Consider the following 14,592-nt stretch of genomic DNA (forward strand, 5'->3'; position numbering starts at 1 on the left):
TCGGAGTTGACGTACCACTATATTATGTGAAGCCTTCCCACCTATTCAGGTACATATTAATTTGAATTTCCCTGAAAATGAAACAAAATCACCAGACAATTCGCAATTTAGCACTAAATCGTACCTATACATTGTGCCACTGCTACCACGCGTGAAGATGAATTGGGACGTGGTGTCTCGAATCTAACAAGTAAGGACAATGTCGGTTTTGTAATGTAGGACACTAGTCACCTTGCATGTAATCTGCATTGACAAACGTACATTATTTGCATGCATGCTCCATCCATATCAGCCTTCACCGCTTCGATCATCACCTTCCATAAATACCTTAACATATCTCTGGTCCACTTAGCTAATTGTCACAGTTGCTTCGATAAATACTAGTATAGCCAAGCTTGCTAGCTACGATGGTGAACAAAGCCAGGGTTCCTTTGGTGTTCTCAATCCTCATCTACTCTCTTTTACTTGGCTCTGAGTCTCTCACTCTCGGTGATGACCGCTACGATTACGATCAGTGTGCCCGGCGCTGTGCGGACAAACCAGCGCATGAACGTCAAGTATGTGTGGCGGCTTGCAGTCGTCGTCGTCATCGACCGGACGTAAGGCCAGTTGATCCTCGTCACGAGATTGAGCAATGCCGGCGGCGTTGCGAGAGGCAAGAGACTGGAGAACGCTGCCGAAAAAGGTGACATAAATTCGAAAACAAATGAGATTGCTTAATTTAAATCTAGACAAAACTCAAAGTATAGCTATTAATCTATCGATCAATATCATAAATCAATTTTACGAAATAGCCGTAGACCAATTTCATGTAGTGGTAAATCGGTCGAGCACTAATTTACCATTACATGGCACTGTAAAATTCATCTGTGGAATTCGTTAAAGATAGTATTGAATTTTTGGATGTTAAATACTCTGGTCGTAATGAAAATTCTAAAAAACAATGAGTAAACTCAACATGGCCGAGATGATACAAACACATAACATTAGACATTTTTGATAATTAGATCGTCCATGGGTACATCTAGATTGTTTTATATAATTTCAGTCGATGGTGTACGCACGTACGTATTTCTATGATTAGAAACATACTCTTAATCAAAGAGAACATCTTTTAGTTATTTAGCTACATCAAACAAAAATATGACATTGATACCAATTAGATTTCCATTAACTGTAATATTTCACTTTGCATAATTGGGAATTTGCACCTCAGTATCTTCCGATATAAGGTTGAAAATATTGGAGATTAATTTTAAAGATTCGTATGATAATGCGTCTCAGAGTCTATAATGCTTATTGATCCATGTATATGCCCACTTACCCAATGTCAATGCTGTAACCAACATTCTAAAACTGAACCATCCCAACAAGGTGCGAGGAACTATATGGAGACAGAGGAAGAGAACCAGACATGATTAACCCAAGTAGAGATCCTGAAGACCGATTTGAGCAACAATGCGAGAAGCGCTGTGTCTCGGAACTTGGCGAACACAAGCAGCTGCAGTGTCACCAACGCTGCGTGGAGCTTATGAAGGAGCAAAAGCAATGCCAGCGGAGTTGCCAAATGCAGGGACGTGGTGATCATGAACAATGCCAAAGAACATGTATGCAGCAACTTGAAGAGCAACTAAGGAAACAACAAGAACAAATAGGCAGAGGGGGCGAGAACCCACACAGGGAAACACAGATTCTTCAGTCGAAATTGCGATCTGAAGAAGGTGAAATGTATGTTCTGGAGGGGTCAAACATGTGAAGAAATAATGTTGCATGACTGTAGATGTAGTAGCATGCACGTACGGTGTGTCGAGCTTTGAAGTAGCTAGCTCATATACAGTGAGCTTTCATTTTGTTTTTGGAAAGAGCTCTTTGTTTGAATTAATAAATGAATGAAAAGTTTCTACACGTATCTGTGCGCAACATGAATTAAGTTGCTAATAACTATACTCCATACCCAGCATGTATTATTGATATAGATGTTTAGAGATTATTAAATGGTTATCACTAGCTTATGGATATGCATTTCGATCTCAAATTAAGTAAACAAAGATCCATTAATTTGCTAAGTATAATTAAGCATGCTATGTTCAAGCAAGCAACATCTCCCAAAGTAACGAAGAACTTCTCTGGTTCAGTAAGCTGCAGCATCCCGAAGTAAAAACTCACTTTTGTGGTTTTGCAACACTCCGTAGTTTATTAACACAACAAAAAAAAAAAAAAAAAAGGAAACACAATAGGTACTGTTCTAGATATGCAGCTCTCTTTTTCCTTAGAAAATTCGTTCTTAATGATCGATTGACGCAGTAAAATTTTCAGCATTATTGAATTTGTATAGGACTAAGCCTCCATGGTTCTTGAACTTTTGTTTTGAAGGGAACCCAGCAGCTGTTTGGCCTGACGGGTTGAGTCGTTGAGATATACGATACTTTATCTATTGGTTTGCATGTTCATATTACATAAACTGGATCAAAGAAAACACACCTCTTGGTGAGAAAATTACACATCTTTTGAATTGAATGAATGATCAGTAGGAGCAGTTACTATATTGTTCACAGCATCCCTGTTTTCTACACTGCACCAAGTCCTTTTTCACATTCACATTATGGTTATCGATACACCAACCCATTTCCATTTTCCAAGTCCTGGCTACTCCCTTCCATGCACTTGAACACGTTCCAACCTGAGTTGTCCTTCTCTTCCTCAAAAACCAGAACTCCACAGCTTCACAGTATAATAGATAGTCCATCGCCATGTCACATGATTATCATGCAGTCATATTACTCACATACATCTATTTTACTCTGCAAACTACCATTTTTGATGACACATAAGTTTGGGTCCAGTAGGACACTAGTCACCTTGCATGTTATCTACGCTCATGCATGCATGCTCAGCCTTTTAGAGCATCTACAAATACCTCAACACTCTCTGCTGTGCTTCCAAGTAGGCTCAAAACAAGTGACAGAACACATGAACATGGCGTTCAAAGCTAGTTCTAGTCTCCCTTCATTGCTGTTCCTTTCCACTCTTTTCCTTGCCTCTGTATCCTTCGCTGATCATGAGCTAGACCAATGCATTCAGAAGTGTCCGGCGCAAGACCTCCGATGCCAGATGGGTTGTCTACAGCAGAAAGAGCACGGAGGAGGCGGAATGCAGCCCCTTGTCCCTCGCGAGGCATATCAGAAGTACTGTCAGCAGCGATGCGAGATGAAAGAGCGAGACCCGAAAATGTTTCAAGAATGCGAAAGAAGTTGCATGGAGGATTTTGAACAACAGAAGCAAGGAGGAGGAGAACAAGGTAAGGGACTGCAAGGCGGCGGAGACATTAACGACGATGAGGGAGAGCAGTGGGAGGAGATGCGTGAGGACATGTGCGAGAAAAGTTGTCTGTTGCAATTAGGTGAGGGTGCGGATGATCAGCAACAGCAGGAAGTGTGTGAGAGAAGTTGCCAGAAGAAACTTACACTGCAATACAAGCAATGCAGGCTAAGTTGCCAGAAGCAACCAAATGGAAAATCGAAACGAAAAGTAAAGCAATGCCAGACACTGTGTAGGGTGAAAATTGAACAAGAACAACAAGAGCAACTAGAACAACAAGAACAAGAGCAGCTAGAGCAAGAGCAACAAGCACAGGAGCAACAAGGTCAACAAGAGCAGGGTCAGCAAGGTCAGAAAGGCCAGCAGGGTCAGCAGGGCTTGGCTTCAATTTTGGACTCGGCAGGCTTCTAAATTGGAACTTCTAAGCAGCAATAATAACTCTATGTCGACCGACAGTACTTGCTATATATAGGCTTTGCTAGTGTTGAGATAATAGTTCCCTATTACTCCAGTTTTAATTACTCATGGCTAGCTTGCTTTGAGTTCCCTCAGGTCCAAACTTGGATGTAATCTGAGCTTAGATAGCTCCATGATGTTTCCCAGAGTAGGAAGTGGTGTTTTGCAGGCCAAGAGTGGTGTTGGTCCTGTTTTAAGTCTTCCTCCTCCGATCCAAGAGATTCTATTTCCAGGCCAAGAGCAGCTAAAATCCTTCAAAAATGGTCTCGTTATCCAAATATTTGAGTAGACGATCTCTAGAGGATAATCCCCATGGCCATTAGCCTTCTTGCACCGGCGCAAAAGAAACGTTTTTGCTAGCAACTTTGATTATACTATTTTTGAAATCGAATAATATATGAATAATGAATGGAAAAAAAAAAAAAGTAACTACCAAGAGCTACGTTTACTGCAGATATTCGAAACCAAGGGTATTGATGCAAAGAAATTTCTACTTAATCGACCCGCGATGGTGCGGGTATGTTATATGTCTAACTACAGCCGTTCGAAATATAATATAAATGATACATCTAGTATGCTAAACCAGATATGCACATATTATTAGATATGCTAACTTAGTGTTTCATATATGGTGGAATGATATTATAACAATTTGAAAATGACCTTACTGAAAGGTCATAATCGTCAACCCTACATTAGTGTTTCAACTATGGTGAAATTATAACAATCCAAGGTAAACTAAACATATTACCTTACTGAAGGGTATATACTATGGGGTAAAAAAAAAAAAAAAAAAAAAAAACCACCAGGAGTAATCCTACCAAGATCCTATTGCACCAAGACTCGGTCCATATTGGGATCACACAGCTTGAGGAATGATATAAGAGAAGATACATATGGAAGATAAGATGATAGTAGCGCATATAAAGCATTTAAGCATGGTCAAAAAAATTCAATTTGGGAGGAAGAGAGAGTGAATGGCAGAGTTGTAAAAAAATTTAACATGAAAGGCAGAAAGGAGGAAGAGCAGGACAGTGGCTAAGCCGTTAAAAAATATTAAAATGAGGGATAACAGTGATGAACAGTTAACCCATATATAGTATGATGACAAAAAGGATGGGACAAAAGGCAAAGCTAACATTGCATTCTCAAGCAAAAGACTTGGAACTGTTGAACATATGAACTTGGAACGTTATGTCCTGCCCTCTAACGAGACTTCCATTTCAGTATCCCAGTTAAGTAAAGAATAATTTCTTAACATTAAACCGAAGATGCTATAGATCATAAATCTTGACCTGATAATGTAAGCAATCATCTGAGCGAAAAAATAAATCTAGACAACCAAAGTATCACCAATGACGCTGAACTGAAACTCATTAAACTTGGTATACATGAAAACTTAACAATCTAGCAGAGTACAACAAACATGTCAACAATATCCACGGCATATTCAGACCAGCAGCAGACCACGCTGACTGAACACAGGTGAAATTAGTCGATGGCCAAGACAGAATCACACAGTGTACTCAAAAGGCTGAGGAGGTTGAGGTTCTTCATCAACTGCCATGGCCGACGCAGATCCTGGCTGTCCAGTTGCTGATCCACCAGCAGGTGACGCTGTAGAAGAGGGTGTATCCGTAAGTGAGAGCACTTCTGGTTCAGTAGGTCTTTGGTCTCTCAAGAGAACAAATCCTGATGGTGCTAGCTTGACAGGCACATATCTGCTCTCTTCCAGAAACTTAATGTATTCCTCCTGAGCAGGAACCACCCTAGCTGGGTTGGTCAAAAACTCAAAAGCCAGTTCAGGTTCTGATTTCTTCTCTGTTGAGCTATCAACCTGCCAAAAGGAAGGTGGAACTTCAATTACGAACAATTATGTAGTCATTAACTAAATCCGTACAGGTTAGGTCCAATAGTTTCTTCTCTTCCACATGTGACTAGTTTGAACCATCTTTATGTGTATACATCAAAAACATTGGTGAAATAGTTATGCAACAGTTAAAACAAGCTATAGCAATCTTTTAAAATCTGTACTTTTTCCCCCCCTTAATACTTTTCAATGAAGAGAACAACAGTAAATTGAGAGCAATCTCTCAAGTAAATGCGGACAAAAACAGAAGGAGGAAGTACAGAAAATGCTGGAATTATTATGCCCATATTGGTTACCTGCATTGAATCCCCATCTTTCTCACTAGAAGATTTTCCCTTTCCTGAAGATGTCTCTCCCCCAGGATTTGTCTTTTCAGGATTGGCCTTCTGATCTGCAGCTTCTTTCTTGGCCCTAGCTTTGGTGGCCTTTGCTGATGTTGACAGAACAGCAGTGGGGAGTTTCACGGCTGATGTAGTGGTTGCCACAGTGGTCGGTTTAGGATATTCAAACAGAGAAGGTTTTGCATATGACAGGAACTGAAACTTCGGAACTTTAAGGTCATAGTTGAGTCCTATAAAAGCTGTTGGTGAGAATGCCAAGCTCAAGAAATATATGAGGGGATACCAGTACCAAAATTGGCTGAAAACAGCAAGGCCAACCACTGCAGTGACTTTATCATGTTTTGTCTTAGAAAGCAGTCTAATTGTCACATTCCTTCCGCCAGCGTCAAGAATTCCAGAGGCCAAGATTGCTCCCATTTTGCTCATGGTATCCTCATGCTTATCAAGAATTATTTTCTCCAATTGCCGCCTATATAAAAAAAATGATCACGAGAAGTATGAGTTGGCATCACCTATATATGTGCTGTAGAAAACATTAGTTAAAAAATCTATAGATACCCACACCCACACACATAGATATATAGATACATACATATAGACACATCCACCCACACACAAATATATATGTATACATATGGAGAGAGAGAGAGAGAGAGGAGCTTGTAAATGTTGCAAAATCCAAAAAGCACAGTACCTAAAAGCTCCAACACGAGAATCACTAGCTTCACTAATCTGGACCATGACCATAGCCATTGCAATGAGGGCACCTTGGCGCACAAAATCAACAACATCTGAAGTCAGAGGCTCTAACAAAGATATGGCCTCACTCAAGCCAGTACCAGCACACGAAATTCCTACTGCAAGAGCAGCACCATATCGAACATGTGGGTTGTAGGACTCAGATAGCAGGGAGACAATACGAGGCGTCTGCAGTTTACCGGAGCAATTTAAGAGATAAAAGACCAACTTATAAAAAAATAAAAAATAAAATAAAAAGGCAGCAAGTAACACGTAATTTCTTTGGCAAATACTTACCTGCTCTGGCTCAGAGTACAAGACAAAACCAAGGGCTAGAACAGCAGTTCTCCTAACATCATCACTCACATCTGACACAGCAAAATGCAGCAGCTGGCGAATAGCTTTATTGTTTGCTGTCCCGCTATAGGCCAATGCCAATGCATACATACCACCATAACGCAATATGGGGTCTTGATCTCTTGTCATCTGTTCAATTAGCGTGTCTGCTTCCTCTTCTCTTCCATATACCGTCAGGGCAATCCCCAATGCCAACCCTCTATAACATACAATTCACAGTTAGAAAAGCATAACAGTGTTATTACCAGAGACAACTTTCCTCAATGTATAACATATTTATTAAAAGACTCCAATGAAGGCAGAATCAACAAGGTCAGGTGATTGTCTATACCTGATGATCTTTTCGTGTTGTGTCTCATGTGCATATGCAAGCATTTCACTAGCCTTCTCACTTGCAGTTCCAACCATGAGTAAACCCATACTAATACCAGCTGCTTCACCAGCAACGGCACTGTCGGTATACAGCACACTTTTAATGTCATCATAAATCTCTTCATCAGCAGTTCCTAAAGCTGACAAGCCAAGACCCAAGCACGCCCCATGTTGAATAACCTGCATCGAAGGAACTCATTAGAAAGATTTGGTTATAAAATTATGCACACATGGATGTGATCAACAATTTATATAGCACACACCTCCACATTAGTACTGCGTAGGCTATCACGAAGGAACTGTTTGATGCCCTCGCCATGGTTGGCATGAATGAGTCCCAGAGCATACAGAGCACCACCTTCCGAGTACGGACTTCCACCACCACCAGCCCCACCCTGAGGCAAGTAAGGTGCCATCAGAGATCTTCCCTGCTGCAAGTGGCCTCTGTGAATAACACCTAGCCCCGCTGTTGCACTGAATTTTGCCCAATTAGTGGCTCTGCTTAACCAGTCCTGGGGATTGGAAGAAACAATGTTGTCAGCAAAAGTGATATAATGCAAAGGGTGGTAAAGGGAAAATCAAGATATCTGGTTCTCACCAGATTCTCCCTCAGAAATGTATCCACAGTTGTTCCAGCGTGCATAATTGCATTAGCATAAATTGTTGCACTATGGCATACACTATTTCTCATCTCAACAGACTGCTTTATTGTCTTCAGAATAAGCAGATCGGACCTATAAGCAAGTCACAGAAAACAGTGTAAGCACTTCTCAACCACTCAATTTCAGAAGGAATGGAAAGAGAGATAAGTGGAAAGTATAGAGCAGACTCACTTGTTATGGCTGTACAGAAATTGTAAGGTCAACTTTATCGACGTCTCTCCGGACAAAATTCCTTTGATTTTTGTCAGTCTCTCGGAATACATCACTTCACTTGGATCTTCAGGCACAGTCACACTGGTAGTAGAACTTCCATCTGTCATTTGAACATCCCCTGGAGCAGAACCTTCATTTTGTGCAGCTTCACTGGATTCTGGTTGCACTGGCTCTGAGGTTTTAGTCTTGGGAGCTGGAAGGCGATTTCTTACATTTAAGAGAAAAGCTTGGTGCTCATTCTCAACGAGGTCAAAGGCTATTTGAAATGCCAAAAGTGCATCTTCCTTGTTTTCAGAGCGCAGGAGCTTCTCCAATATGGTTGCAACACCTTCTGGTTCATCCAAGAACATGAGACACTGACAAATGCTCAAGTAATCTGGAGAAGGCAGCTTTTGATACACTCTGACAAGAAGACGAAGCACCTGCACAGAGAACCAAAGGAGATGTCTGTCACTCCCCTTCATAAAATATATTTTCACAGAGCATGACTAGCTTTAATCAATGATAATAGCAGCATGCATGTATAGAAAGAAAAACCTTAATAAGCGTGATAAAAGGGTAGTGACATGAACAACAAACAGTACTTTCAAACAAAATTGTCTGAAAGTATTTGGTTTTAGTTCCAAATTAACAATATCACCTTCTTACTTTGACATCAAATAACTTAATTACAGCAAGAAATCAAGAAAACAGATGTGAGTAAACACCTCTAATCCAGCATATATGTGCACCCATAAACCAGAACACCTCAGTCAATTTTGTTTAATAAAACTATCATGGAGAGATCAGAAGTGATTAGGCACAACCAAGGTGTCGGAACAAAGTAGTCCAAAATCTTTAGTAAACATAACAATAATACTTCAACCGAGAACAGCCAAAATTATAGCAAAGCACTCATTCGACATGTCTGTCAAATTATTCAGTCTTGTTTAAAAACAAGCCTTCTCTTTCAAAAATTGAACTACACTGGAACCCCAAGAGACCATATCAAAACAGCAGCAATCTAACTCTTATTTTAATATATAAAACCTTAAGGGTTACAATTCTCTCAAACATGAAAATTACTGTAGAAGAGGTACATATAAACTAGAACATGAAACTGTAAGAGCATGACTAAGCTATCTATACCTCATTGTTCTATAGCAAGAACCAAAAGGAAAATATAATTCAAAAATAAAAATAAAAGAAAAAAGAAGAAGCATATCAGCATTTAAAGAGTACATGTGTTTATCATTTTGTTACTGTATCACTGCATTTGTAAAAATTATCTTGGACACAGACAGCATAAATATTTAAAAATTTAAGCAACAAAATTATTAAATAAACAGATACCAAGTCGCAAGTATCAAAATCATACATGCCATCATATCATGAGCGATTGAGCAAAGCCTTACCTCACGTCTGTATTCTCTAAGATTAATATATGAATGAGAGACATTGATGCAATATGACAGGGTTCCTTGAACATTATCACTCTTTATGATTGCTTCCTCAAGTTTATCCAGTCTTCGACATTCAATTGCAATCCCCATAGCTTGTTGATATTTCCCATCCAGGATACACCTGACATGAAAAAATGGTCAGAAAGCTAAAAGAACAAATTTTACATTTAAAAGCATATAAGCTTCCATACTTATTCAGCATTCTCTCCACGATAGCCTCCAACCTAGGATCCACATTTGCTGCTTCAGCATTTGATTCTGCTGCCTTAGACTTAAGACTGGCATACTCATCTATAGCTTTAGCTGAGGAGAGGAGCAAACAACAAAACATGTCACATATATACTCTTTCAACTTCCATATAACTGGTTCACTTCTAAGTTCTAACAGTACTACATCAGAAATGATGTTATCGATTAATAATGGCATAAACCATATTTCTAAGACACTGCTAATACCTAAAAGTGATCATACAGTGTTTTTGTATCAATGTAAAAATAACAGTGTTCTTACCAAGAAGAGTATGAATATAATAAGAATCTTCTGACACGTCAAATAAGGATCCAGCTCCAAGGGCGTAGGACAGTGAGTCATTAAGTTCACCCAAATAGTAGAAAACCTGAGGGTGAGGAAAAACATAAGCCTTGCGAAGAAAAATCAAAGTAGTGAAACCTGCATAGTCAAGAAGTAGGAAATCTACACCCACTAGTGATGAAAGAGACTTGACGTCTGCCTGAGAAATTTGCAGGTAGCAGTTTTTAATTTGTATTACTAGTTCGCTACTGTTTTCATAATTTCTAGAATGTCACAGAGAAAAAACGCAAACTTAAAGCTATTCAGCCAAAAGGATTTAGTGGTGTTAAGTGGTCTCCTGACCTTATACATTTGCAACCAAAATTAGTTTTGACAGAAAACAGGGAAAACTTTTACCTTTGAAACAAGCAATGCAGCCAGTTGTCTTTGATGCTGACCAAACTCTTCATCTTCATACAAACTTTCTCTGAAAAACAATGACATAAATATAAGCATTTGAATGAGCATAACTGGATGTATTTTCAAAATCTCATATTTTGAAGGAGAGGATAGCTTAAGTTATGAAGGCACACTAGCAAAAAAAAAAAAAAATTAATTAAAAATTTAAAAAAAAACTTGTAGTAATAAAACAAACAAAAAATTGCCCATCCATCTGTTAAATGCACATCAACAAAATAGGAGAAAAAGAGAGAGATCGAACGGTGAAAGTCACAGAGACGCACTTTTCAGACATATACAGCAGTTCTATTCGAATTAGAAAGAACTTTATTGTTTTGGCTGAAGTCAGCTCTTAGATTCTGAACTAAATCACGCTTATTATCTGGCATCAAATACTCTTGCAACATTTTGAACACAAGACACCAATCTTTTTTACAATGCAACAGGTATCTTGCATCCTAGCCAAGCATGGCTTCATTTCTAGTTATCACCATATCTGATATTTCCTCTCCTTATAACTGAACTATTTGTAACTCAAAATGCATTGTCATAATTTTAGCTATGAAAAAAAGACAAAGAAGTTCTAGAGCCAACAATCCACAGACATTGTTACGTGTCCAACTACCCACAGCTAACTTCAAAAACGAAAAACAGACATCCAAGTAACATATCTCAACAAATTTTCATCAAAACCACCTGTACAACTACAACCTAGTAACTCCTTCCAGTTTCACTGCACAATCCCATTATTTTTCTCCCTCATGAAGTCTTCTATTTATATGTTTCCAGGAAAGAAAAAGAAAAACATACTTCTAAATACATATTTTAGAGTTTACATACCAGACGTAACAAATATAGAGTGCAAATACCATCAAACTATGATTTCTGATATATAGCCCTCGTCGAATAGATTCAGAAGGCAATGATGCAAGGTTCTTGCGTCTAACTATTTGTGAATCTTATGCACCTAATCCAGTTATTCCCAGCATATATTTCTAGAATTCACTTTCAGGAGAGGCCTCCACTAATCTAGGGAGAATGAATAAAAGATGTCAAATAAGGACAGCCCCTTACAGTTGCACCGGACACTGACACCTAAAGTCATGACCAATCCTAAAGCAGCTGTCAGGTAAAGCTTTGAGAAAGCATAGCCCGATAAATATCCCCAAGTAGTGTCCTTTTCTTAAATACTTAGACATTCAATAGTTGTAAAGGAAATCCAAATTGCATCATAGTATATGTTGCATCTCAGGGATTCAGAAATACCGTAAACCCCCATCTGCATTCTTATCTTCACCATTATCTTTGAAATACATACATAGAAATCCTCTTTCGGTGCAAGCCGAAAAACACTAAATTACAGCATATGCACAAAATTCCCAATATTACATATCCTCAATTACTCAACACTCCACAATACGCAACAAAATCCAAACAATTACATGAAGAAACCTAATCCCCTTAGCCAAGTTCAAATCTTCCACAGAATTTCAATCTAGAGTTTATCAAGCTGATTCTTCATATCTCAAACAGATTAAGAAAAAAGGAAAACGCAACCCTAATTTCAGGAAAAGAAGAGAAAACGGAGCAGGGAGAGAGAGAGAAAGTACATGATGGGGACGCTGGTGGAGATCTCGGGCCAAAACCCATCAACCAATTTGTTGAGGTTGGACAAAGCGTAGAGCTTTAGCTCCGGACGGGGCTCGTTCAGCATGGCAAGTAGACCACCTGCCGAGCTCACTAAGGTCGCCATTGCTGGACTGAAAGGGACCGATTGCAGGAGCCCTAGGTGAGATTCGAATTGGGTTCAATCGATTTGGGAGATTCGAAACCCTAAGAAGCAGCAAGAGTAGAATGATAGAGGAGACGGAGAGAGAGAGAGAGAGAGGAGCAGTAGTGGGAGTCTGCTGGGCTTTTCTTTCTTTTCTTTTACTTTCTAAAGCCCCAAATTTTTTATAAATACTAAATAGTTTCTCCACAGCAGTATACTTACCCAACAAGTCAGAAAAAAATAAAAATAAACAAAAAATACAAATAAATAAAAAATTGAGATAAAAGAAAACTATTATCGATACCATCCAAAAATGGTGAATTATATCGACTTCCGACTTGGAATAAGCCTCTAGATCAAGCAACAAGAACTTGAACAACATTGATCATTAAGTCTACTGAACTCGCTTATGCTTAAACGAGACTATAAGTGTGAAACAACCTAACAAACTAACAAGTTGAGAACAATGTAGGCAAAAATAAAGCTAAACCTGACTAGGGCACACAGACTACCTAGATTGTGAGCCCCGAAAATTTTGTTTAACTTTTGAAGGTAATTTTTTTCGCCAATAAGATTTTCGCAAGGTGATTTAAGTGAAGAAGTCGATTTCGGAGATTGTTTTGGTGTCGAGACCACCTATTGGGCCTTATGATTTAAGTTTGGGCTGAGATTCTTTCATTTGGGCCTAGAAGGTTACAGAAGTTTAGTGAGGCGACTGTTTGTTGAAGTTTTAAATACGATAAATTGAGTTGTAACAAAGTTTTGGATTTTGGGTTTTTACGAGATCGAGTTTTGGGCCTAGGACGAAGTCGAGAAATAACTTAGGAAGTTTCCAACGAAAAACGAATAAAAGAAAAGTTATGAGCCCAAAACCGAAAGCAATTAGCTAGGAGAGTTTCGTAACTCGTCGCAAGGGCAAAATGGATATTTCACGGACATAAGTATAAATAGAAAGTTAACAAGGAGAAAACCCTAGAATCCCATTCTCTTCCTCTCTCATCTCTCGGTCGCGTCCCTCTCTCTCTCCCCGTCCCCTATCCTTCTCTTCTTCTTCCCTCTGCAACCACCGGAGAACACCATCGTTAGGGTAAAAGCCCTAACGAAAAGGGAATTGCAAGAAAAATTAAAGCAGGAAGAATAAAAACTTGTATTCCTTGATGATGGCTGAAGGTTATAGCAAGGGAGTTTATATACTCCATATCATGTGGACACGTGTCGCACATGGAGTGAGCAAGATGGGAAAAAACCCTAATTGGATTAATTAAGCATAACGGACTAATTAACAGATAACTAACTAATTAACTAATTGACTAATTGGTTAACTAAATGACCACGTGCCGAGCGCATGCACGGAGAAGACTTTTCCTACTAAGATAAGGAGATCCATTAAAGCTATTTTTCATAACAACCATCTCCGGCCACCACACAACGTCACCACCACCACCACCAATTGACGCAACACCTAAACCCGAGGCTCGCCGTCAACATGCACCGCCTCCGGCCTCTACCAGTGACCACCAAAGCCGCAACACTACTGCCTCCCCTAGTCCTCTGACTTCCAGTTATCGATTCAAACCACCACTACCATAAATCGAAGCACCAGGTCCTAGAGAGCAAAACTCGAACCGTGGCCTCAAACTCCGATGCCGGAAAACGCTGTACAAGCTCGCCGGAAACCGTAGCTCTGCATGTCTTCGTTTATCGGCCTCCAGTTTGAAACGAGCGAAGTCACCTCCAAGGATAGAATCAACACATCACAATCCTCCAAAGCCCCCTAATTCTGACCTCCGATTCCGACCAGAGCCGCCGCACCCGCTACACGCGCCGCCTCTAGCGCATGAGCCACCACAGCTCCACCGCTCATGGATGCCGGATTTCCAGATAGTTTCGATTAGGTAATCATCTTACCCTCTCTTAGTTAAAACCTCGATTTTTGATGCGGATTGAGAAATCCTAACCCACTACCTTTTAATTTGGAATTGAGGTTTACGGATTTCTACATTTTTGGAGTTTTGGAAAGGAGGAAGCTACTGCGTCGGTTTTGATTGAGACCGAAAAAGGGTAAGGAGTACTCACAAATTC

At 39.6% G+C, this 14,592-nt stretch overlaps 1 protein-coding gene across 1 annotated transcript; it reads right to left on the reverse strand.

The window, feature by feature from the left end:
- Positions 1–5,014: 5,014 nt before the first annotated feature.
- Positions 5,015–12,674, reverse strand: LOC133708452 (26S proteasome non-ATPase regulatory subunit 1 homolog A). The gene is made up of 13 exons (XM_062133910.1): positions 12,350–12,674; positions 10,698–10,767; positions 10,281–10,386; positions 9,961–10,072; positions 9,722–9,890; positions 8,286–8,749; positions 8,051–8,186; positions 7,716–7,964; positions 7,412–7,632; positions 7,021–7,279; positions 6,680–6,912; positions 5,941–6,454; positions 5,015–5,611 (listed from the first exon to the last, which is right to left on the reverse strand). Exons 1-13 carry the CDS (start codon positions 12,490–12,492, stop codon positions 5,288–5,290), a joined length of 3,000 nt encoding a protein of 999 aa, XP_061989894.1. The 5' UTR covers positions 12,493–12,674; the 3' UTR covers positions 5,015–5,287.
- Between the last annotated feature and the right edge of the window lie 1,918 nt (positions 12,675–14,592).

This window comes from Rosa rugosa, chromosome 5 (genome assembly GCF_958449725.1).
Source record: "Rosa rugosa chromosome 5, drRosRugo1.1, whole genome shotgun sequence".
NCBI classification, from domain to species: Eukaryota; Viridiplantae; Streptophyta; class Magnoliopsida; order Rosales; family Rosaceae; genus Rosa; species Rosa rugosa.